The sequence below is a fragment of the Perca flavescens genome, chromosome 23 (genome assembly GCF_004354835.1).
Source record: "Perca flavescens isolate YP-PL-M2 chromosome 23, PFLA_1.0, whole genome shotgun sequence".
Classification (NCBI taxonomy): Eukaryota; Metazoa; Chordata; class Actinopteri; order Perciformes; family Percidae; genus Perca; species Perca flavescens.
This window is the reverse complement of record NC_041353.1, coordinates 6,081,315-6,098,530: the sequence shown is the minus strand read 5'-3', so window position 1 is coordinate 6,098,530 and position 17,216 is coordinate 6,081,315. Positions and strand designations below refer to the sequence as shown.

The window sequence follows — 17,216 nt, the reverse complement described above, 5'->3', positions numbered from 1 at the left end:
TTCCTGCAGCGGCCGGGGCGAGGCAGTGCGATGACAGACAACCTGAGCGGGGGACCTGGCCAGAGCACACCTGTGTGGGCGGGGCCTGCAGCCCTGTGACCTCCAGATGATGACAGGGAGGACTATGGGGCTGTGTGTATTTGTGTGTTCGGAGTGCATCTAGTCATTGGCACTGGGACAAGGGGTTAGTTACCCTTGTTGGTCTCCGTGGTAACCAGGTGTGATCTTTAGCTCGAGGAGGCCACATTTAAGACATGTTGACATACATATTTGGTGCTCGAGGAAAAAAAAACACGATATCGATGTGTTTTTAAGTCTCAGAAAACAGCCTCAAAAAGGGGGTTTAGGTGTTTTATTTACAACTACAACATTATTGTAAAAAAGAATACACATAATATAATTAAAACATTTAATTTTCATTAGAAATAGTAAAAAAATATATTTAAAAGAGACGGAAAGAAAACTGACATTGGAAGGTTTGGCATTTGGGATGTGATATGGATACAGAGTAAAAATGAGTGAAGTCACATAAATGCCACAGCTACAGTCACACTCTGTTGGTCCCGTGGGGCCAGTCCCCCGTGTCGAACATGTGTGACATCAAATAGTCCTCGTACTGTCCGTCTATCAGCTTGGCTGCGTTGTTCCGGGCGAACCAGCAGTCCACGCTCTGAGTCCCGCTGTAGATCCTCCTGCTCTTCTGAACCACCGGCACTGAGCGGTCCTTCACTTTCAGGATAGACGACGGCTTTGTGTCGGCCTGCGCAGGAAGCTCTGCCAGTCCCACTTCCTCATACAGGAACTGACCTGAAAGTCGAAAATGAGTCGGTAGCACTTTACTTGAAGGTATCTAGATAAGAGTGATATGACACTGTCATGAACACATGACACAGGAATCCTAACCCTAACCCTAACCATAACTTGTCATGTCAAAAACCGAATGACACTTACTAAAATAAGCGTCATGTCAGAAACGTTTATGACTTGTTTATAATGTTTATGACACACTCATGACAGTGTCATATCACTCTTATGTAGATTAAGCATTGACCTCAAGTGGTTAAGGTTAGGATAGCCGATTGGTCAGGGGATAGGACCTGTACAAAGGGGCTCACATTTAAATAGTTAAGCCAGCTGTGTTTTTTTTTTTTTTTTTTTTTTTTTTTTTTGCTGCCTCCAGCTTCATTTGTAACAAAATGTGTCTTCTGGCTGTGGCAACAACAACACACCTTTGACATTCTGTGTGTGTGTGTGTGTCGTGTTAGGTCACAAAAGTTTACTGCGGCGCCGCTATGACGACCAGCCACGCTGAGGCGGTACTAAAATCTGCAATGGAAAACGGACGCACAGTGCGTCGAGGTGAGTCGAGCAGGAACCATGTAATGGGAAAAACGCCATTTGAAGACCAGCCAGTAACTCTTGATTTTGTGTTGATGTTAAGTGCTCAAAAATGTATTAATTTATTTGCTAAACAATACAAGGATTCAGAATTTTCTTCAGAATGTCATAAATGGCAAGATAGGAGAATTCAAGGATAACACCATGGTTTTTGTCACTAAATCTTCATCTGGGCAAATTCACCCGGATGATGGTCTACTGACCAAAATCTGGCTTTATCCTTAAATACTTAAATTGAACCGAAGTCTTCTTTTCTCCAAAGTTTTTTTTGTTTTGGCCTTCTCGCAGATTGTGTCATAAGTGCAGTGATCTCAGCGACAATTAGTAATGACCTTTTACTCTAGGCCACCACCTCGCTTAAGAAGTAACCGATTTCAATGAAACTCTAATGTTCCACACGGGACAAAACCTTTTAGTTTAACTCGCATTATTATAGTTTTTAAATGTATTTACTATTTGAGGATTTATTACATCTGCCAAGGAGGTCATGCTTTGGCTTGGTTTGTTTGTTTGTCTGTCAGCAGGATTATGGACAAACTACTGGCCAAATTTTTCATGAAACTTGGAAGGGTGTAGCATGGTCCCATTATTTTATTTTCAAATGCAGCACCAACGCCCTATCTTGCAAAGTTGACTTTCTTCAACATTGCAAGATAGGGCATTTTTGCTGCGTTCAAGTGATGTTTGAATAACTGGAGAAATTAGTTCCCGACTGGGAACATTCACATTGCATTTACCTTGTGAGATAGGGCATGGCCTTGGTAAAGTGATCTGTGCTCTGATTGCCCTTCTAGTTTTATTATTAGAATTTTTTTCTTTTCTTTCCCTCACAGTTGCCATTAATAACGTCACATGCATTACATACTCATGCACGCCCAGCAGGCTGCTCACAGATACATAACACTCCTAACACACTCCTCAAACATCGAAACATATTTGTATCACTTATCCAGGGCCGGGGCTAGAAGGGGGGCACGGGGTGGCACCGCTCCCCCCTGAAATATGATTGCCCCGCCCCTGGTGCTTCTAGTAGCTGATAATGTGGCTTTAGGCTTTTAGGCATGCTCAATGATGAATAGTGATGGAATGTCTGTCAGAGCCTCGTTAACACCTACCCAGCAGGCCGTGGCAGTTGTGCGACAGCCCCTTGCTGTCAGCGATGTAGAACCCCAGATGGTCTCTCTGGTAGGGGGCTGGATTCTTATACTGATGCAGCAGGATCACAAACACGATGTTTCCTCCGACTGTCACGGTCACATTAGACTTTCCCACAATGGACACCGACAGAGCGCCGCTGTCCACCGCGACTGTGGAGTGGCAGGGCAGCACCATCCGGTCCCGCCCGTCCAGGATGACTTTCTTAGGTGTCACCTCGATGTAGGCCCGTCTGGGCTGATCCACCACGATGGTGATGGTGCTGAAATAGGTACGCTGTTGCTTGTGGCTGCCGGGCGGAGCTGGGGCGCCGATAAGCTTACCGTTTACTGTCACACCTGGAGACACGAGATGTGAATGACCTAATTACCTAAAGCAGAGATTTTCAACAGGGGGTCCGTGACCCCTAGGGGGTCCTCAGAGGATGTGCAGGGGGGGGGACGCCAAATGATGTCATTTTTGAATGTTTGTTTTTTCAAAAATTAAAACGTCTGAAAATGTACATTAATATGAATTCAACATATTAAAAGCAAAGATAAATTGGCCTATTTGTGAAAAAAAAAACATTTGATTTATACATTGAACTAAGCTAGCAAGGTAGCCACTATGGTCGCCATATAGTTCATCCTAAGGATTCACTGTGCTTTCCACATGTATGTTTAAAGGAAAAATCCAGCACAAAATGAACCTAGGGGTTAATAAGACATGTGTACCGAGTCAGCCGTTCTCTGGGATATGTTTTCATGCTAATCGAACGTGACCAGTTTTATCGCAAACCGCTAATTAGCTTATAAAGCTAGTCGTCGGGGCACTGGTACAGTAACAAGAAATCGCTATTTCTATACCACTAATTCAATTCAATTTTATTTATAGTATCAAATCATAACAAGAGTTATCTCGAGACACTTTACAGATAGAGTAGTTCTAGACCACACTCTATAAATTCCCTACCCCATCTGTCTTTCAGTTTAGGGGTCCTTGGCCTAAAAAACGTTGAAGACTCCTGATCTATAGCATAAATGATGTTGATTTTGATGTGAAATAAGGGTTTAAACGCCGTATACTGAAGTTTGTGAGGAGTCTTACCGGAGTACTTGTGGTCAGACACCAGGCCCAGGATGTGTCCAGGCTCCCCGTTGATGTTGAAGCACACGGTCAGTTTACTGAGTGGGAACTCCACCACAAAGTGGGGGTCACCATCCGCTGAGGTAGTTTAAAGGTTAAGGGAGAGAGAAAAAAAAATTGTAGTGTCTTTAAAAACAGCGACAAGAATCAGGAATATAACAAGCAGGCCTGAAAGTAGAATGCTTAAAGTGATTTTTGAGAGCATTGTGTTTAATTTGTGTGACAGTGTAAACTAGCGATATAGATCAGGAAGAGGGCGTTTTATGTTATAGTATGCAGGAAGCTGGACGTTGCAAGTAATTACACTTTTTCAGAAAGTACGTCATTTAAAAAAGAAATTAGATAACTGGCACCAGGCTGTTATGTAGGGAGATCCAAATATCATTGAATAGTTAAATAAATAAATAAAAGAAACATGAAAGTTTTGTAATATTTTGTTGCCGTCTGGTCAAAAATAACTTAACATGTAGAGTTCTGCCGGGTGAATTAGGACTCATTACAGCATTACGTTACAGCTGTTAAGTATAGGTAAAATACTCACTTAGCTTTAAAAATGTACAGAAAACCCCAGAAACATACTCCAGCTTCAGAAAATACTGGTTAAAGAAGCCCTGTTTAACCCTTGTGTTGTCCTGGGTCAAAATTAACACGTTTCTTTTACAATTTAGTCACTTATTTACGCTTTTTTTTTTTTAAATTTTTGTCTCTTTTACGTTTTTGTAGCATTTTTCAACGTTTTCTGCTCTTATTTTCCACTACCACCAGTATACTGTACACTAACGGCAACTTATAACCACTATTTTTTAACTCATTTTTGGAATTTATGGTCAATAAACCTCATGTAGCCTATATGAAATGATATCTAACTTTTGAGTTAAAAAAAGCAGAAAATATGCATTATTTTGACTAATATTTAAGATCAGAGGATGTTGATGGATAATCACAGGCTGTCAAAGTTTAGTCAGAATAATGCTATGAAATTAAATAAAACACCCAATATTCAGTAAAGGTAGTGAACTGATCCTTAATTTTACTTGTGAAGAGCGTTTCATGTAACCTTCTGTGTTATTTTTGGGCAATTTGCTTGAAAGAAACCCAAATGTTCTGATATAGAAACTTTGAAAACGGGTCAAATTTAACCCAAAGACAACAGGAGGGTAAAGAAAACTCATTTAGTGACGCTAGGGCAAAAAAGGCTAGCTAGGAGACGGGTGGGACTTTGGAAAACTCTTTAATTTTCCATGTTGTGATAAATGAAACTTTAAAACGTGAGCTGCAATCTCTGACACTTCGGTGAAACCTGTACTTAATATTAAGAAAAGCAACGTCTGATTAGTAGCGGTCTTCAATTTGGCAATGTGGTTTCTCGGGACTTCTATGAAGAATCTCAGATTGGAGTTTCTTCAGGCTTGTGAGAACCAGCTAAGATGAATAGAGAGCAACAGTAATGACAGGGTCATTAGCCCTCACTAACTGCCTCTGATGGGGTCCCTCTCTTTACTGTAACACATCATCCACTTCTCATCTCTTACCTCTGTCCCAATTCGACCACAGTGTGTGCGTTTGTGAACACGCACATGCATGTTTAAAGTGCCACGTAGTGCTTGTGTTGGTATTTCAATTAGACCCCTGTGTGTTCTTTCCTCTTTTCAGGTCATGTTCAGAGGCATCATCCAGACTGTCTGACGAACATCCAAATTACAGGCCGCCCACACAGAGAGAAGAGAGGGAGAGAGAGAGAGAGAGAGTCTACTGTATATTCCCCCTCTCTTCTCTTTCAAGTCTCCTTATGGAGTCTTGGAACCACTGCCTATGTTCTTACAGTATATAGGGTTCAGAGGCTATCAGATGAAAAAGGCAGGGGGAAATGTACAACCATTTACATGAGAGAGAAACTGTGGAGTCACCTGATGTTTTGGAGACGGTGATGGATTTCTTGGCTGGTCGTCTCTCAACTTTACCTGCAAGGAAGAGAACATTTATCTCCTGCAATGAATCAGAGGGCAGCCATTGTTTGACTCTTCCTCTGAAAATCTTCCATGAACTGTTGGTTGGTCAGTTATTATTGTAACACAGGATGTGTGAAGAGAGAGAAAACCTACAGTATATGATTGGCATATTCTCTTAACCAGAAACTTACTTTGAAACTTCTCTCTGTAAGTTTGTAGTTAGCTTGGATTCCCAACAGTTACAATAGCTTCTAGGGCTGGTAGGCTGCGAGCAAAACCATCAAAATTAGTAATTTTCTTCTAGATCTGCAAACAAAAGGGATCAACTGCAGATATCATTGCAGACACTACTTTGTACTGGGTTATTTCATATTTAAAGATTATTTTTTCACGCAGGTGACGCAGGGACGCAGGTCAGAGTAGAACCCGCGGCCGCTGCATCGAGGAGTTAACCCTCTATATACTGTATGTGCGCCTGCTCTACCAACTGAGCTAACCCGGCCACATTATTTCATATTTAGAAATCACTTGCAGCATAATGCTTGCAAACATAATAACTTTTACCACAATTTGGTAAATAGCTAACCACGCTATCGATAAAAGGAAATTGTGTACTTAGTCACATTTTCTCGGCTATACATATTTTTTGTTTGTCGCCAGTGTATTATCTGTTCACCTGTGTCACAAAGAACTATCATTTTTGTTTACATTGACAAGAAACGTAAACCACTAACTGTGCTATCAACAAATACAAGCTGTATATAGCCATATTTGAGTGTATTCACCAAAATGTAGCTCAATAAACAGCCTGTTTGTTGCTAGCGCAATTAGCTGTCTGTGTTGTCATTTGTGACCCAATGTTAGCAATCATAGTTGTTTGCAACAAAGGGGGACAGCTAACCATCCTAGTGACAAGCAGAAGCAAATTATTTTGCAATATTTTGGCAACATGTTGGTCTGTATTGACTGTGTTGAAGTGGATTATGGTGGTTTTAAAAGATTCAGTTGATATTATGGTACTTCTTTTTGGCCATTCAACACGGTCACAGTTTAAATCCATTGTTACTGTTGGGAATCCAAGCTAATTGCGGCTGCCTTGCTCCGCAAAGGACCAACTTCTCAGAACCACATTGAGAATTTGATACTCAAAACTATTTTGATGAAGTATTTTTTTTTTTTTAAAGAACTTGTAAATTTCAATCCCATTTTAGACAATCCCTTTTTGTCCTTGTGTACTTCTCAGACACCCTCTACAACCAAATGTAGGAGACACAACCTCACCAATCTTGTTGCTCAGAGATGAAGTCTGGCTGCCTGGCTTCTCGTTGGGTTTCTGTGGCTTTCCGTCCTCTGTGTCGCCTGGCAGCTCATTGGCAGTTGAGACAGCCTCACCAGCTGATGGGGGGATGGTTGGCGCCGGGGCCATGGTGCCGTCAGCCAGGACCTCGGGCTTCTCCACCACCAGGTTGGTGAGGGGGGTGAGGAAGTGGTAGGTCAGAGACAGATTGGTGGCCTGCTGGATGTGTTCTTCCCTCTCCTTGCTGGTTTGGCTGCGCAGCCGCGACCGTAGCCCGTCCTTGACGCTCAGGAAACCCCACACGCGTTCCACAAAGTCTCCCGCTATGGTACCCAAAGCATCTCCTAATCCCTGTGCGACCCCTGACCCTGGAGTCTTGGCTCCAGCAGCCATTGCTGCGGTGGCTGCTTTCACGTGTTTCTCAGTCTCTTGCTGTCGGTGCCGCAGTGGAACGTCAGTCTCCAGGACGATGCTCCTGTCGCTGTTGCTGGCTGTGACCTGGACATGGAGGGATTCTGCGCTGTTGTTGGTCAGCTTGCCGGCGATGACGATCTCGGAGCCGTTGAAGTAGTTGGTGAACAGATGCTGAGTGACGTACTGCACGGAGTCCTCGGTGTAGTTGATCCTTATGTCAGACAGCAGAGGAGTTCCTATCTCATCGTAGAACCTAGAAAGGAAAGAACGAGACCTCTAGGATTCATACACGGCAAAATAGGTTGTCTGTCATTTCCCTCCAGAACAACCTTTATCATGAGAGTAATCTGGTGTCCCTTTTGGCAGGCCAAAGTTGTTTGTCAGTGACTCTAAAATAAGTAAAATGACTTTTACAAAAACTACCTTTGCCCCCTCTGGCGAGGACAATTTGATTCTAAATTTACTGTTTAACTCGCAAGCATCGAGTTGGTAGCCTCGTGAGACCGTCCTGATCTTGCGAGCTCCAGTTTTCCACTCGCAGATCAGTCTGGCATCTTGAGATAGAGAAAATTTGGAGCCGTTCGCCAAACGACCGACCAATCAGCGTTGGTTTTGAGGCGGGTTTTTGAGGTGTGACGCAACAAGAAGCGACTGTTCAGTCTTAACAACGTGGCAGCTTCCACGGATGAGATGAGCGTAGCTATTGCGCAAGTTTTATCCGAATTAGAAAGTATTTCTTCATTGAAAGAAGAGCAAAAAACCGGCACTGGAGGCTTTTCTTGGAGGAAAAGATGTTTTTGCTCTTCTCCCGACTATCGCCAACATAGGTGGTGTTGGGGCTTTGTAAATTATAGAGTGTGGTCTAGACCTACTCTATCTGTAAAGTGTCTCGAGATAACTCTTGTTATGATTTGATACTATAAATAAAATTGAATTGAATAGACAGATGGTTTATCCAAGTAACCAGTATTTTCGCCCCTTCCCAAAAGTTCTCCAATGGAAAGTTCCCAGATGGATATGATGAGCAAATGCGAAGCGATCCATCTGGCGGAGTCAGGTTATGGAGTTGGCGGAGCAAATTAATGCTAACTCAGAGATTGTAAAATCCTACCTCATAGGATTAGACTGTAAATTGCCTTAAAATTTGACTCATGAATTATATTTTTCTTCTTCTTACCAGTAGACTATAGCAACACCAACATAGATTGTTGCAGTTTTTTGGGGGGCAGCTCTTATGCTAATGTCACTCTGAGTATTGCCTATGTTGTCACAAACCTCTGCAGTATAAAGAGTATTAAGAGGAGTATTCCTCTCTGTTGATCATCAATCAGTCGCATGTCCAGTGTCTTTGCTCAAGGGCACGTCAGCGGTGGTTTTTGAGGCGGAAAAAGGAGCGTGTTATTACAGATTTCATCAAATGTCTTGTGTATGCAAACAAGCCTCCTTCCGCCCAGAAACCTGCGAGTCTAACCTCTCAGAGCTACTTCCACCCCACTTAAGAGTTTGTGCACACATTCATAAAAGAGTGTGTACGAAGCAAAAGGTTGTCAGTGTGTGTGTACAAGTCCTCCGTCCTGTGCGAGTTGTCATGCCGCAGTAAACCTCCTCACCCTCTTAACCAGCGTGTTTGTTCAAACAGGACAAGGGTTATTATCTGCAGAGTCTATCTGTTAAGCTCACGTACATACTCAGATGCAGGTTTCACAACACACACACATTCCTGATCAACTGAACAAACACCTCGTGTGTCCGAGTACGGAAAAGGGTTGTGTGTAAAGGATAGAAGAAGAAAAAAAAAATGTCTGAGAGAGAAAGAGGATGGCTGTTGTAGTCTGTGGCTGTCCCGTGTTGAAGTTGATTAAAGAGGTCTGTTGTCAGCACCGTCACATTTGCGGTCTTGGTTCCCTCGTAGCTTGATGAGAGATGGAGGGACGTGTCAGAGGTGTAGAGGGGAGGGATTAAGGAGAGCTAATTGCTTAATAAGAGTCGGATTATACACATATGAATGGGGGGATTTGACAATAATTACTTATTTAAAGTAATAATGATGAGGAATTCTTTGTCTTTTCATGTTCGAAACATCTAATGTCTAGTAGGTGTTTTGTGGGGGAAAATGATCATTTTTGGCAAGTGCAATGCAAAAGTAAGCACCAAAGGTGGAGACAGAAAAGAAAATGACCATCTTGCATGAACTGTTTCGAAACTACATACAATAACCAATAATATAATTATTATAGTAGTCCCCATTTGTCAATATAGTAGCCATATCTTGTACTATTTTAAATGGCTCCCTCTAAATTTCTTAATAGTTAATCTTCTATGGCCTAGAGTCAGAAAAGTGACTTCTGGCTTCAAGCCACTATTGGATCAGTTTGATGCCAGTTGAAATCCAAAAATAAGAAATGAAAATGTACTTTTCGTTACTTCTGTTGTCAGGTGTAAATCTGAACAGTGACTTCTTGCTTCAGGCTTGTTTGAGGCCAGTTTCACACCAGTTTGGCTACACTTTCACGCCAGCATTAGGAGAGATTAAGACCAGCTTCGGACTGACCACTTTGCCTCCAGTGTCAGGTCAGATTGGCATGGGGTAGATTCCATAAAATCATCTCATCATTTATCAGGATGCATAGCATCCAGGATACTATGCATCCTGATAAAGTTCCCTTGGTCTTTGGAATTAAAATAGCCCCACATCATCACATACCCTTCACCATACCTAGAGAGTGGCATGGTTTTATGTCAGTTAGCCTAATAGCTAGTTTGATTTGCATTGAGACATGATTTTATGGAAAGTACCCCATGCAAATCTCTAGGTATGGTGAAGGGCATGTGATGATGTGGGGGTATTTTAATTCCAAAGGCCAAGGGAACTTTATCAGGATGCATAGTATCCTGTATCCATGAAATAACTGGCCTTTAAAAATAAAAATCTACCTGCCTCTATGGGAATTTAACATAGGGGTGTACTGACTTTTGTTGCCAGCGCTTTAGACATTAATGGCTGTATGTTGAGTTATTTTGAGGGGACAGCACATTTACACTGTTTATACAAGCTGTAAACGTAATAACTTTACATTGTAGCAAAGTGTCATTTATTGTCCCATTAAAATATATAACGAAATATTTACTAAAATCTGAGGGGTGTACTCACTCTATCTGATATTCAGATAAAGACAGAAGCCTTCTTCATTTCTTTCATCTCAGTTAGCGCCATGGGATTCCATGGCCATATAAAAAGAGGTGTAGCCACCAGTATCTTGAGTATAGGTCATCTGGAAGCTGGAATAATGAATAATCTCCATATTGGTCGACATTTTTATGAATCCATGTTGGCATCTGGGAAAATGTGATTTCCTATTTAATATATCTATACACAAAATGTTTAGGTTTGGAAAACTCACATGATGGACCAAATGGCCTGTGAAGAAATATTCCATCAACATATAGATTGGATTGACGGAGACAAAAGGTACAAAGCACACTCTTACCCTTTGAGCATAGTGCTGGCGTCGGCCTCCTCGTGGATGCGTCTCATCATCCCACAGTTTTCCAGAGCCATGCGCTCCAGCAGCCGGTAATCCACGTCGTTCCCAAGCCCGATGGTGAAGATGCAGAACTTCTCCTGCACAGCTGAGCGAGTGTTCCCCAGGATCGAATTGGACTGTGTCACCCCGACCGTGGGCCGCCCGTCCGTCAGGAAAATAATGAGGGAGACGCTGTTCGGGCTGGCGTCAGGGCTCGAGAGGTAATCACGAAGCAGAGAGGAGCCAGTCTGGATGGCATCATCGATATTTGTGCCTGCAATGAAGAGACGATGTGTCGGGAAAACAAGGATTGGAAATACAGTCAATAAGTCCAACTTTATAGATTTTATGCAATGAGGCCAGGAAATGAAAAGCTCATTAAACAAGGATGTTTTTCCACTTTCCACCTATGGATCATGTTATTCTACGCAGATAACCATTTTCTGTCTAGACCTTTACATTTAATCATATTTACACCAGAAAATGTTCACTTTTAAGTCTTCGATGAACCATACTGGTCATGTCGCTCAGAGGAAATTCAAGTTCTTCTTGACAACAAAAAATACATTAATCCAACAAACAGGATCATGTCCATTATCCATCAAAAAATAGGAACATTTTGAAGAAGACAAGCCATAAGGTTAATAATATCTTACCTCCAGTGGGCACCAGCATGTAAATAAACTTCTTGGCATCTCTGACGTTAAGGGGCGTCACCGGTACGAGACGGTTGGGCTGCCAAACTTTGATCCTATTGGAGAAGCTGACCAAGTTAAAGCGATCGCCGGGTCGCAGATCCTTCAGAATGGTGAACAGAGCATCTTTAGTCTGAAAGAGAAATAATTTGAACTAGAACTGCAAGCAGTTATGAACGGGGCCCAAGCCTCCGACGCCGCCCGTCTCCATAGCCGCCAGCCTCCGACGCCGCCAGCCTCCATCGCCGCCAGCCTCCGACGCTGTTCGCCTCCGACGCTATTCGCCTCCGATGCCCGTCGTCCGCGATGCCCCCGGAGCCGCGCCAGTCGCACCGAAGAAGCGCGAAGCTGCGCCCGATGCGGGACTCGAAGCATTAGTGGGGGGCTGCGTCGGTGAATATCGAGAGGTTTGATGCGCGAGGTCTGCGGTACTCTGCTTTTGAAAATGTAATGGTTAACAGTTCGTCTCCATGCACGCACAGACTGCTTTTAACAATTCTCTACTATAAACAAACTTCTTAACCCCCCTGACCACAGGGGACAGCAGAGAGAAATGAGAGAGTGACTGAGAGGGTGGTGGTCCAAAAGTTATGGACCAAATTCGCCAAATTTGGTACAGCGCCTCGGAACGCCATGCCGAGCGAGCGCCACAAATTGTGTGTTGATTGCTTTTACTGGGGCAGAGATATCGCAATTGCAAATTTCCCATTTAAATGCATTGAGTCAGTGGGCGAAACAAATAAACGTTGCTTATAGCGCCCACTAAAGGCCGATCTCAGCCAGATTTGGTACAGCGCCTCGGAACGCAATCCCGAAAGAGCACCACAAATTTTGTGTTGATTGCTTTTACTGTGGCAGAGATATTGCAATAGCAAATTTCCCATAGAAATGTATTGAGAAAATTGGCGGGAAAACAAATAAACGTTGCTTATAGCGCCCCCTAAAGGCCGATCTTCGCCAAATTTGGTAGAACGCCTCGGGACGCCATGCCGAGCGAGCACCACAAAGTTTGTGTTGATTGCTTTTACTGTGGCAGAGATATTGCAATTGCAATTTTCCCATTTAAATGCATTGAGTAAGTGGGCGAAACAAATAAACGTTGCTTATAGCGCCCCCTAAAGGCCGATCTTCGCCAAATTTGGTACAGCGCCTCAGAACGCCATCCCGAAAGAGCACCTCAAATTTTGTATTGATTGCTTTTACTGTGGCAGAGATATTGCAATAGCAAATTTCCCATAGAAATGTACTAAGTAAATTGGCGGGAAAACAAATAAACTTTGGTTAGAGCGCCCCCTAAAGGCCGATCTTCGCCAAATTTGGTACACAGTATCGTAGTGGAATGGTGAACAAGGATCTCAAGTCATTTGGTGATAACTTGAAATTTAACCGAGATATGATATGATACGTGTGTCGTAGCTAACTAGGACAATTTGTTTGGTTGTCAAATTGGCATACTTCAACGTAGCAAAACGATTTCCATAACTTTTTGTCAGGTCCATCTGGAGATGCTAACTACCAGGTTTCGTGCAGATCGGTCGAACGGCCTAGGACGAGTTCGCGAAAGTTGGTTTTGCACGTTCGCGATGATCTGCGAAAAAAACGTTTGCGCGGAAATGGGCGGGGCCTATATCAGGCAATTCAGTTTGATTCAAGGAATAAGTGGATGTAAGAATTTTTAATGTTTGATGTGTATTGTGGGAGTTAATGACAAAAAACCATTACAGCGCCACCTAGTGGTCCACATGTGTAATTTTTGGTAGGTGTGATCCACGGCCCATTGTCCATCTACCCTGTAAATTTAAAGTTGTTCACATTAGCGTAAGTGGTGAATCTGGCCTCAAGATTGGCCCCAGATGGTACGCGTCAAATTCCGTATAAATCGGATGAGCCGTTCATGAGATATAAACTTTTTGTAGTTGTAGCGCCCCCTAGTGACCAATTTTCGTAAAACGCATGGGGTCCCTCCAGAGGGGCATGGCAAAGAATAATCTAAAGTTTGGGGTTGATAGCTTTCATTTTGGCTGAGATATGGAAAAGTTGGTGTTTTCATAGTTAGCTACATAAATTTGCTTGTGCGTTATATGCGCAATTTTTTATCGTATAAAATTTATTTCCATAACTTTTAGTCAGGCCAGTCTGGAGATGTCACGGTCCAAGTTTCGTGCAGATTGGTCGCTCGGTGTAGGAGTAGTTCAAAAAAGTAGGTTTTTGATAAATTGCGATTTTTAAGGCATAAAAGTCTAGGCGGAAATGGGCGTGGCCTATATCACGTGATTCAGTTGGATCCAGGGAACGCGTAGATGTATTGTTTTTGAATGTCGGGTGTACGGTGTGGAAGTTATAGGGCCAAACGCGTTTTTGTCTGAAATAGCGCCACCTAGTGGTGGAAATGGGTCAATTTTTGCGACTGAGGTCCTTGCGGGGTTTGGGACCAGTCCTGAAAATGGCAACTCCCCACTATGTACGGTTTAGGCTGCAGTCGGAGTTTTAGGCGGAGAAGAATAATAAGTAAGAAGAAGAAGAAGAAGAAGAAGAAAAATCCTTAGAAAAACAATAGGGTTCCACAGCCCTGCTGTGCGAACGGCGTAGCTATTGCTACACGCCGTTTCTTCCAGACTCGGGCTTGGACCCCTAATAATTGTTTTAATTTGTCTCAATACCACTTTCAAAACAAGGCTAACGTTTTTTAACATCATATTCCACAAAAATAATGTTGAATTTCTTACAGCAGATAAATGTGTGAACTCTAGCATCAGTAGAATGCTGGATCCACAACGTGGTCATGGTATCTGTGGTGCAGCCATAGTTATTGTATTATAACGCTAGAGAGATTGGAAACAAATCATAACCAGCTCTGGTGTTTTTGTCACAAGCACAAACTCCACCCATTAATCGAGCCCAGGAGGATGGTGTCAATAGTTTTAGGTCTAGTTACTCTGGACACTAGCGAATGTTAATAAAAAGTGAAGTCTGCCCGTGATTCAGCTCCACTCCAAAATGTAATGGGTTCTTCCTTGGCCCATGCTAACCCTAACCCTAACCCTAACCCATGCTAACCCTAACCCAGCTTCCACCAAGTTTCAACCTGTAGTTAATTACCTCTAATGTTAAAAGCTTTTCTATTGATTTTGAAAACCCCCAAAAAATCCTTTTTTGTAGCTTGACTTTGGTCATGCATATTTTAATTAATTCAGTTAGTTTTGAACGGGTTCTGTATGCCATTGCATTGAGGCTGACACAATACATCCGAAACTTTATGGAAAAAAATTATGTTTTAGTCTGATTGAAATTAAATTTTGTTTTGCTGATGATTCAAGCATTATACTATCATTGTAATATGTATGTATGTATTTATGTATGTATGTATGTATGTGTATGTGTGTGTGTATATATATATATACACATATAAATTTGGAGCTATAACTTAGAAACTTGACCCCAAAAACTTCCGGAGTAAAATATAAGAAATCAATGATATCTTAAATTGGATAATTACTCAGCATTAGTCTGTCTTGACAGCCGTGTGGTTTGCTTTGAATATCTCCGTTTGAGGAAATAGACAAGCAAAACTGCACAGACTGATTCCTACTTTTCTGTTCTGGAGCTTCACAATGGCAGCATCTCTGCAGCCATGAGTGTGGGTGTGTTATATAATTTGGCGCTGGGGGGTTTATAGAGGTCTATATGGGTTGTATAAAGCAGGGGTCACCACCCCAGACTGACCTACACTAAAACCCTCTATTGTGGAGCCACATCAAAACACACTTGTTGTTCTGTTCCTGCAGCCTGCTGGGGGCTGGACATGGGTGGGGGGACGGATCAAGGGGTCGAGGGTGCTGTTGTCTAGAAAGTTCCATTACTCCATAGACACTGACCTTCCTCCCTTCACAGCACTGCATTGTTCTGTATGTTTCCACTTTTCTGTCTCACTGAAGACCTGTTTTTTTTTCTCTCCTCTTCTCTGTTTCTGTACTCATGGCAGCTGCAGAGATCAGCTCTGAGTCTGGCTGAGAGGACTACCGTGCTTTTGCAGATGGAGGAAAAGGTCTGATATTGATATTCAAGTGTGGGAGTGAGGACATAGGGTGTCAGGTTCCCAATCCAATACAGCCATCTGCTTAAAATCTGGCTAAATTGCTTTGCATGGGAGCAATAATTTCCTCTGACGCTGTGGAAAAGTAAGAAGTTCATATGTTATCTGGTACTTCTGGTCCAAGTTGGAACTTTTATCTGCAATAGGTAAGACTTGTTGTAGCAGATACAGTATAAGTGTCCCAAATTCAGTGCTGGAGTCTGGTATTTGCGCTAGGAAGATCTACAGGAAGTGTTGAATACAAATTTAAAGGCACACACCTGTGGCTTCCCATCACAATGGAGTTTGAAAATAATCTTAATTTAAGGTCCATTTATCCTCTTTTTCTAAAGATTTTAACCCCATATCATACCATACATTAGCCTAGAAATCTAAATGCACCCAAGCGGCAGCAAATGTAATTTGCAGCCAGGGTCAGTCTAGCAACAAGTTGGCTTGCGAGCTGGAAAAACCAAATTCTGGTCAGGCCAATCACATCGTGTATAGAAGTTGCAGAGGTGTGTTCGGAGTTTTTCCGACCGGATACGGCAAAAGTTGAATCTATCAACTAGCGTTGCTCTGGTTGGCTATGAGTGCAGAGGGAATTTGAAAGACAACCGTTTATCCCGCCCATCAGATTGAGCCCTGCCAATGGAGTTCGCAGACCCAACATCTTGATGTGGGTCTGGCTTGGCTAACCATACATGCAAGATGCAGTGGAAAGCTCCAGAAACATCACAATTAATATTCTGTCACCTAAATTGTGTTAACGCTGCATAGTAATGCAGTTAAAAGCACCTTTTCATTTTGAAAACTGTTCCATGATGGTGCTTTCAGTTACTCACTGGAGCCTCTGACATCTGATACTTGAGAGTAAATGCACCAAATTAACATCTTTACAATTCAACGCTCTTTAGCAGTCAAGCCTCAAATTTCAAATGTCCGAGCTTCCTGCAAGTAGTTAAATGCACCTGCACAGGAAAATTTTCAGAACCATCTACATTTGCAGCTCTTCTATAAATTAGAGAAACATGTAGGAAAACCTAAACTTTAACCTATAAGCCAATGACATATCAAGTGTACAGGGATTTTTGGTAAGTAGGCTAGCATGCAAAAATACCGTATCTTTAAGAGTAAAATCCCAAACTTTTTTCCTATGTAGGAGTGAAAACCCTGTACAGAGAAAGATCACAGATACTCACTGCATTTAGAATGGCCATAATTAAACACAGTCCTACAGCTTTAACTTGACAAGAGTTTTCTAAATATCCACCCAGTGTGCTGCTTTACCTGTCTGATCTTTGTCCCCACCATGGAGGCGCTGGTGTCGATCACAAACACCACATTCTTGGGCACAACTGGCAGATCTTTGGGGGCAAAGTAGTGGACGAAATGTCCGTTTAAAACCTGGGAAAGAAAGAAGTTTACAGACGTGCGACAGGCAGTGAGTTGCAAGTAGTTGTGTGCGATTAGCAAAACATAGTTTGGCTCTGAAGAGTTTGAGAGTTTGGCAGCGGAGTGACTGCGGTGGCAGGAAACTAAAGAAATGAATCACTAACAGGTGGGTGGGTGGGTGAGTGTGTGTGT

At 42.6% G+C, this 17,216-nt stretch overlaps 1 protein-coding gene across 1 annotated transcript in view; it reads right to left on the bottom strand.

The window, feature by feature from the left end:
- Positions 1 to 347: 347 nt before the first annotated feature.
- itih5 (inter-alpha-trypsin inhibitor heavy chain 5) overlaps positions 348 to 17,216 on the bottom strand; it is a 20,877-nt gene continuing 4,008 nt past the window's right edge. Inside the window, exons 7-14 of the mRNA XM_028570115.1 lie at positions 16,920 to 17,036; positions 11,519 to 11,690; positions 10,827 to 11,136; positions 6,909 to 7,591; positions 5,586 to 5,639; positions 3,640 to 3,756; positions 2,514 to 2,891; positions 348 to 807 (exon numbers count right to left, since the gene is read on the bottom strand). Of these exons, the coding sequence (XP_028425916.1) occupies positions 548 to 807; positions 2,514 to 2,891; positions 3,640 to 3,756; positions 5,586 to 5,639; positions 6,909 to 7,591; positions 10,827 to 11,136; positions 11,519 to 11,690; positions 16,920 to 17,036 (2,091 nt within the window). The 3' untranslated portion in view covers positions 348 to 547. The remainder of the gene's footprint in view (positions 808 to 2,513; positions 2,892 to 3,639; positions 3,757 to 5,585; positions 5,640 to 6,908; positions 7,592 to 10,826; positions 11,137 to 11,518; positions 11,691 to 16,919; positions 17,037 to 17,216) is intronic.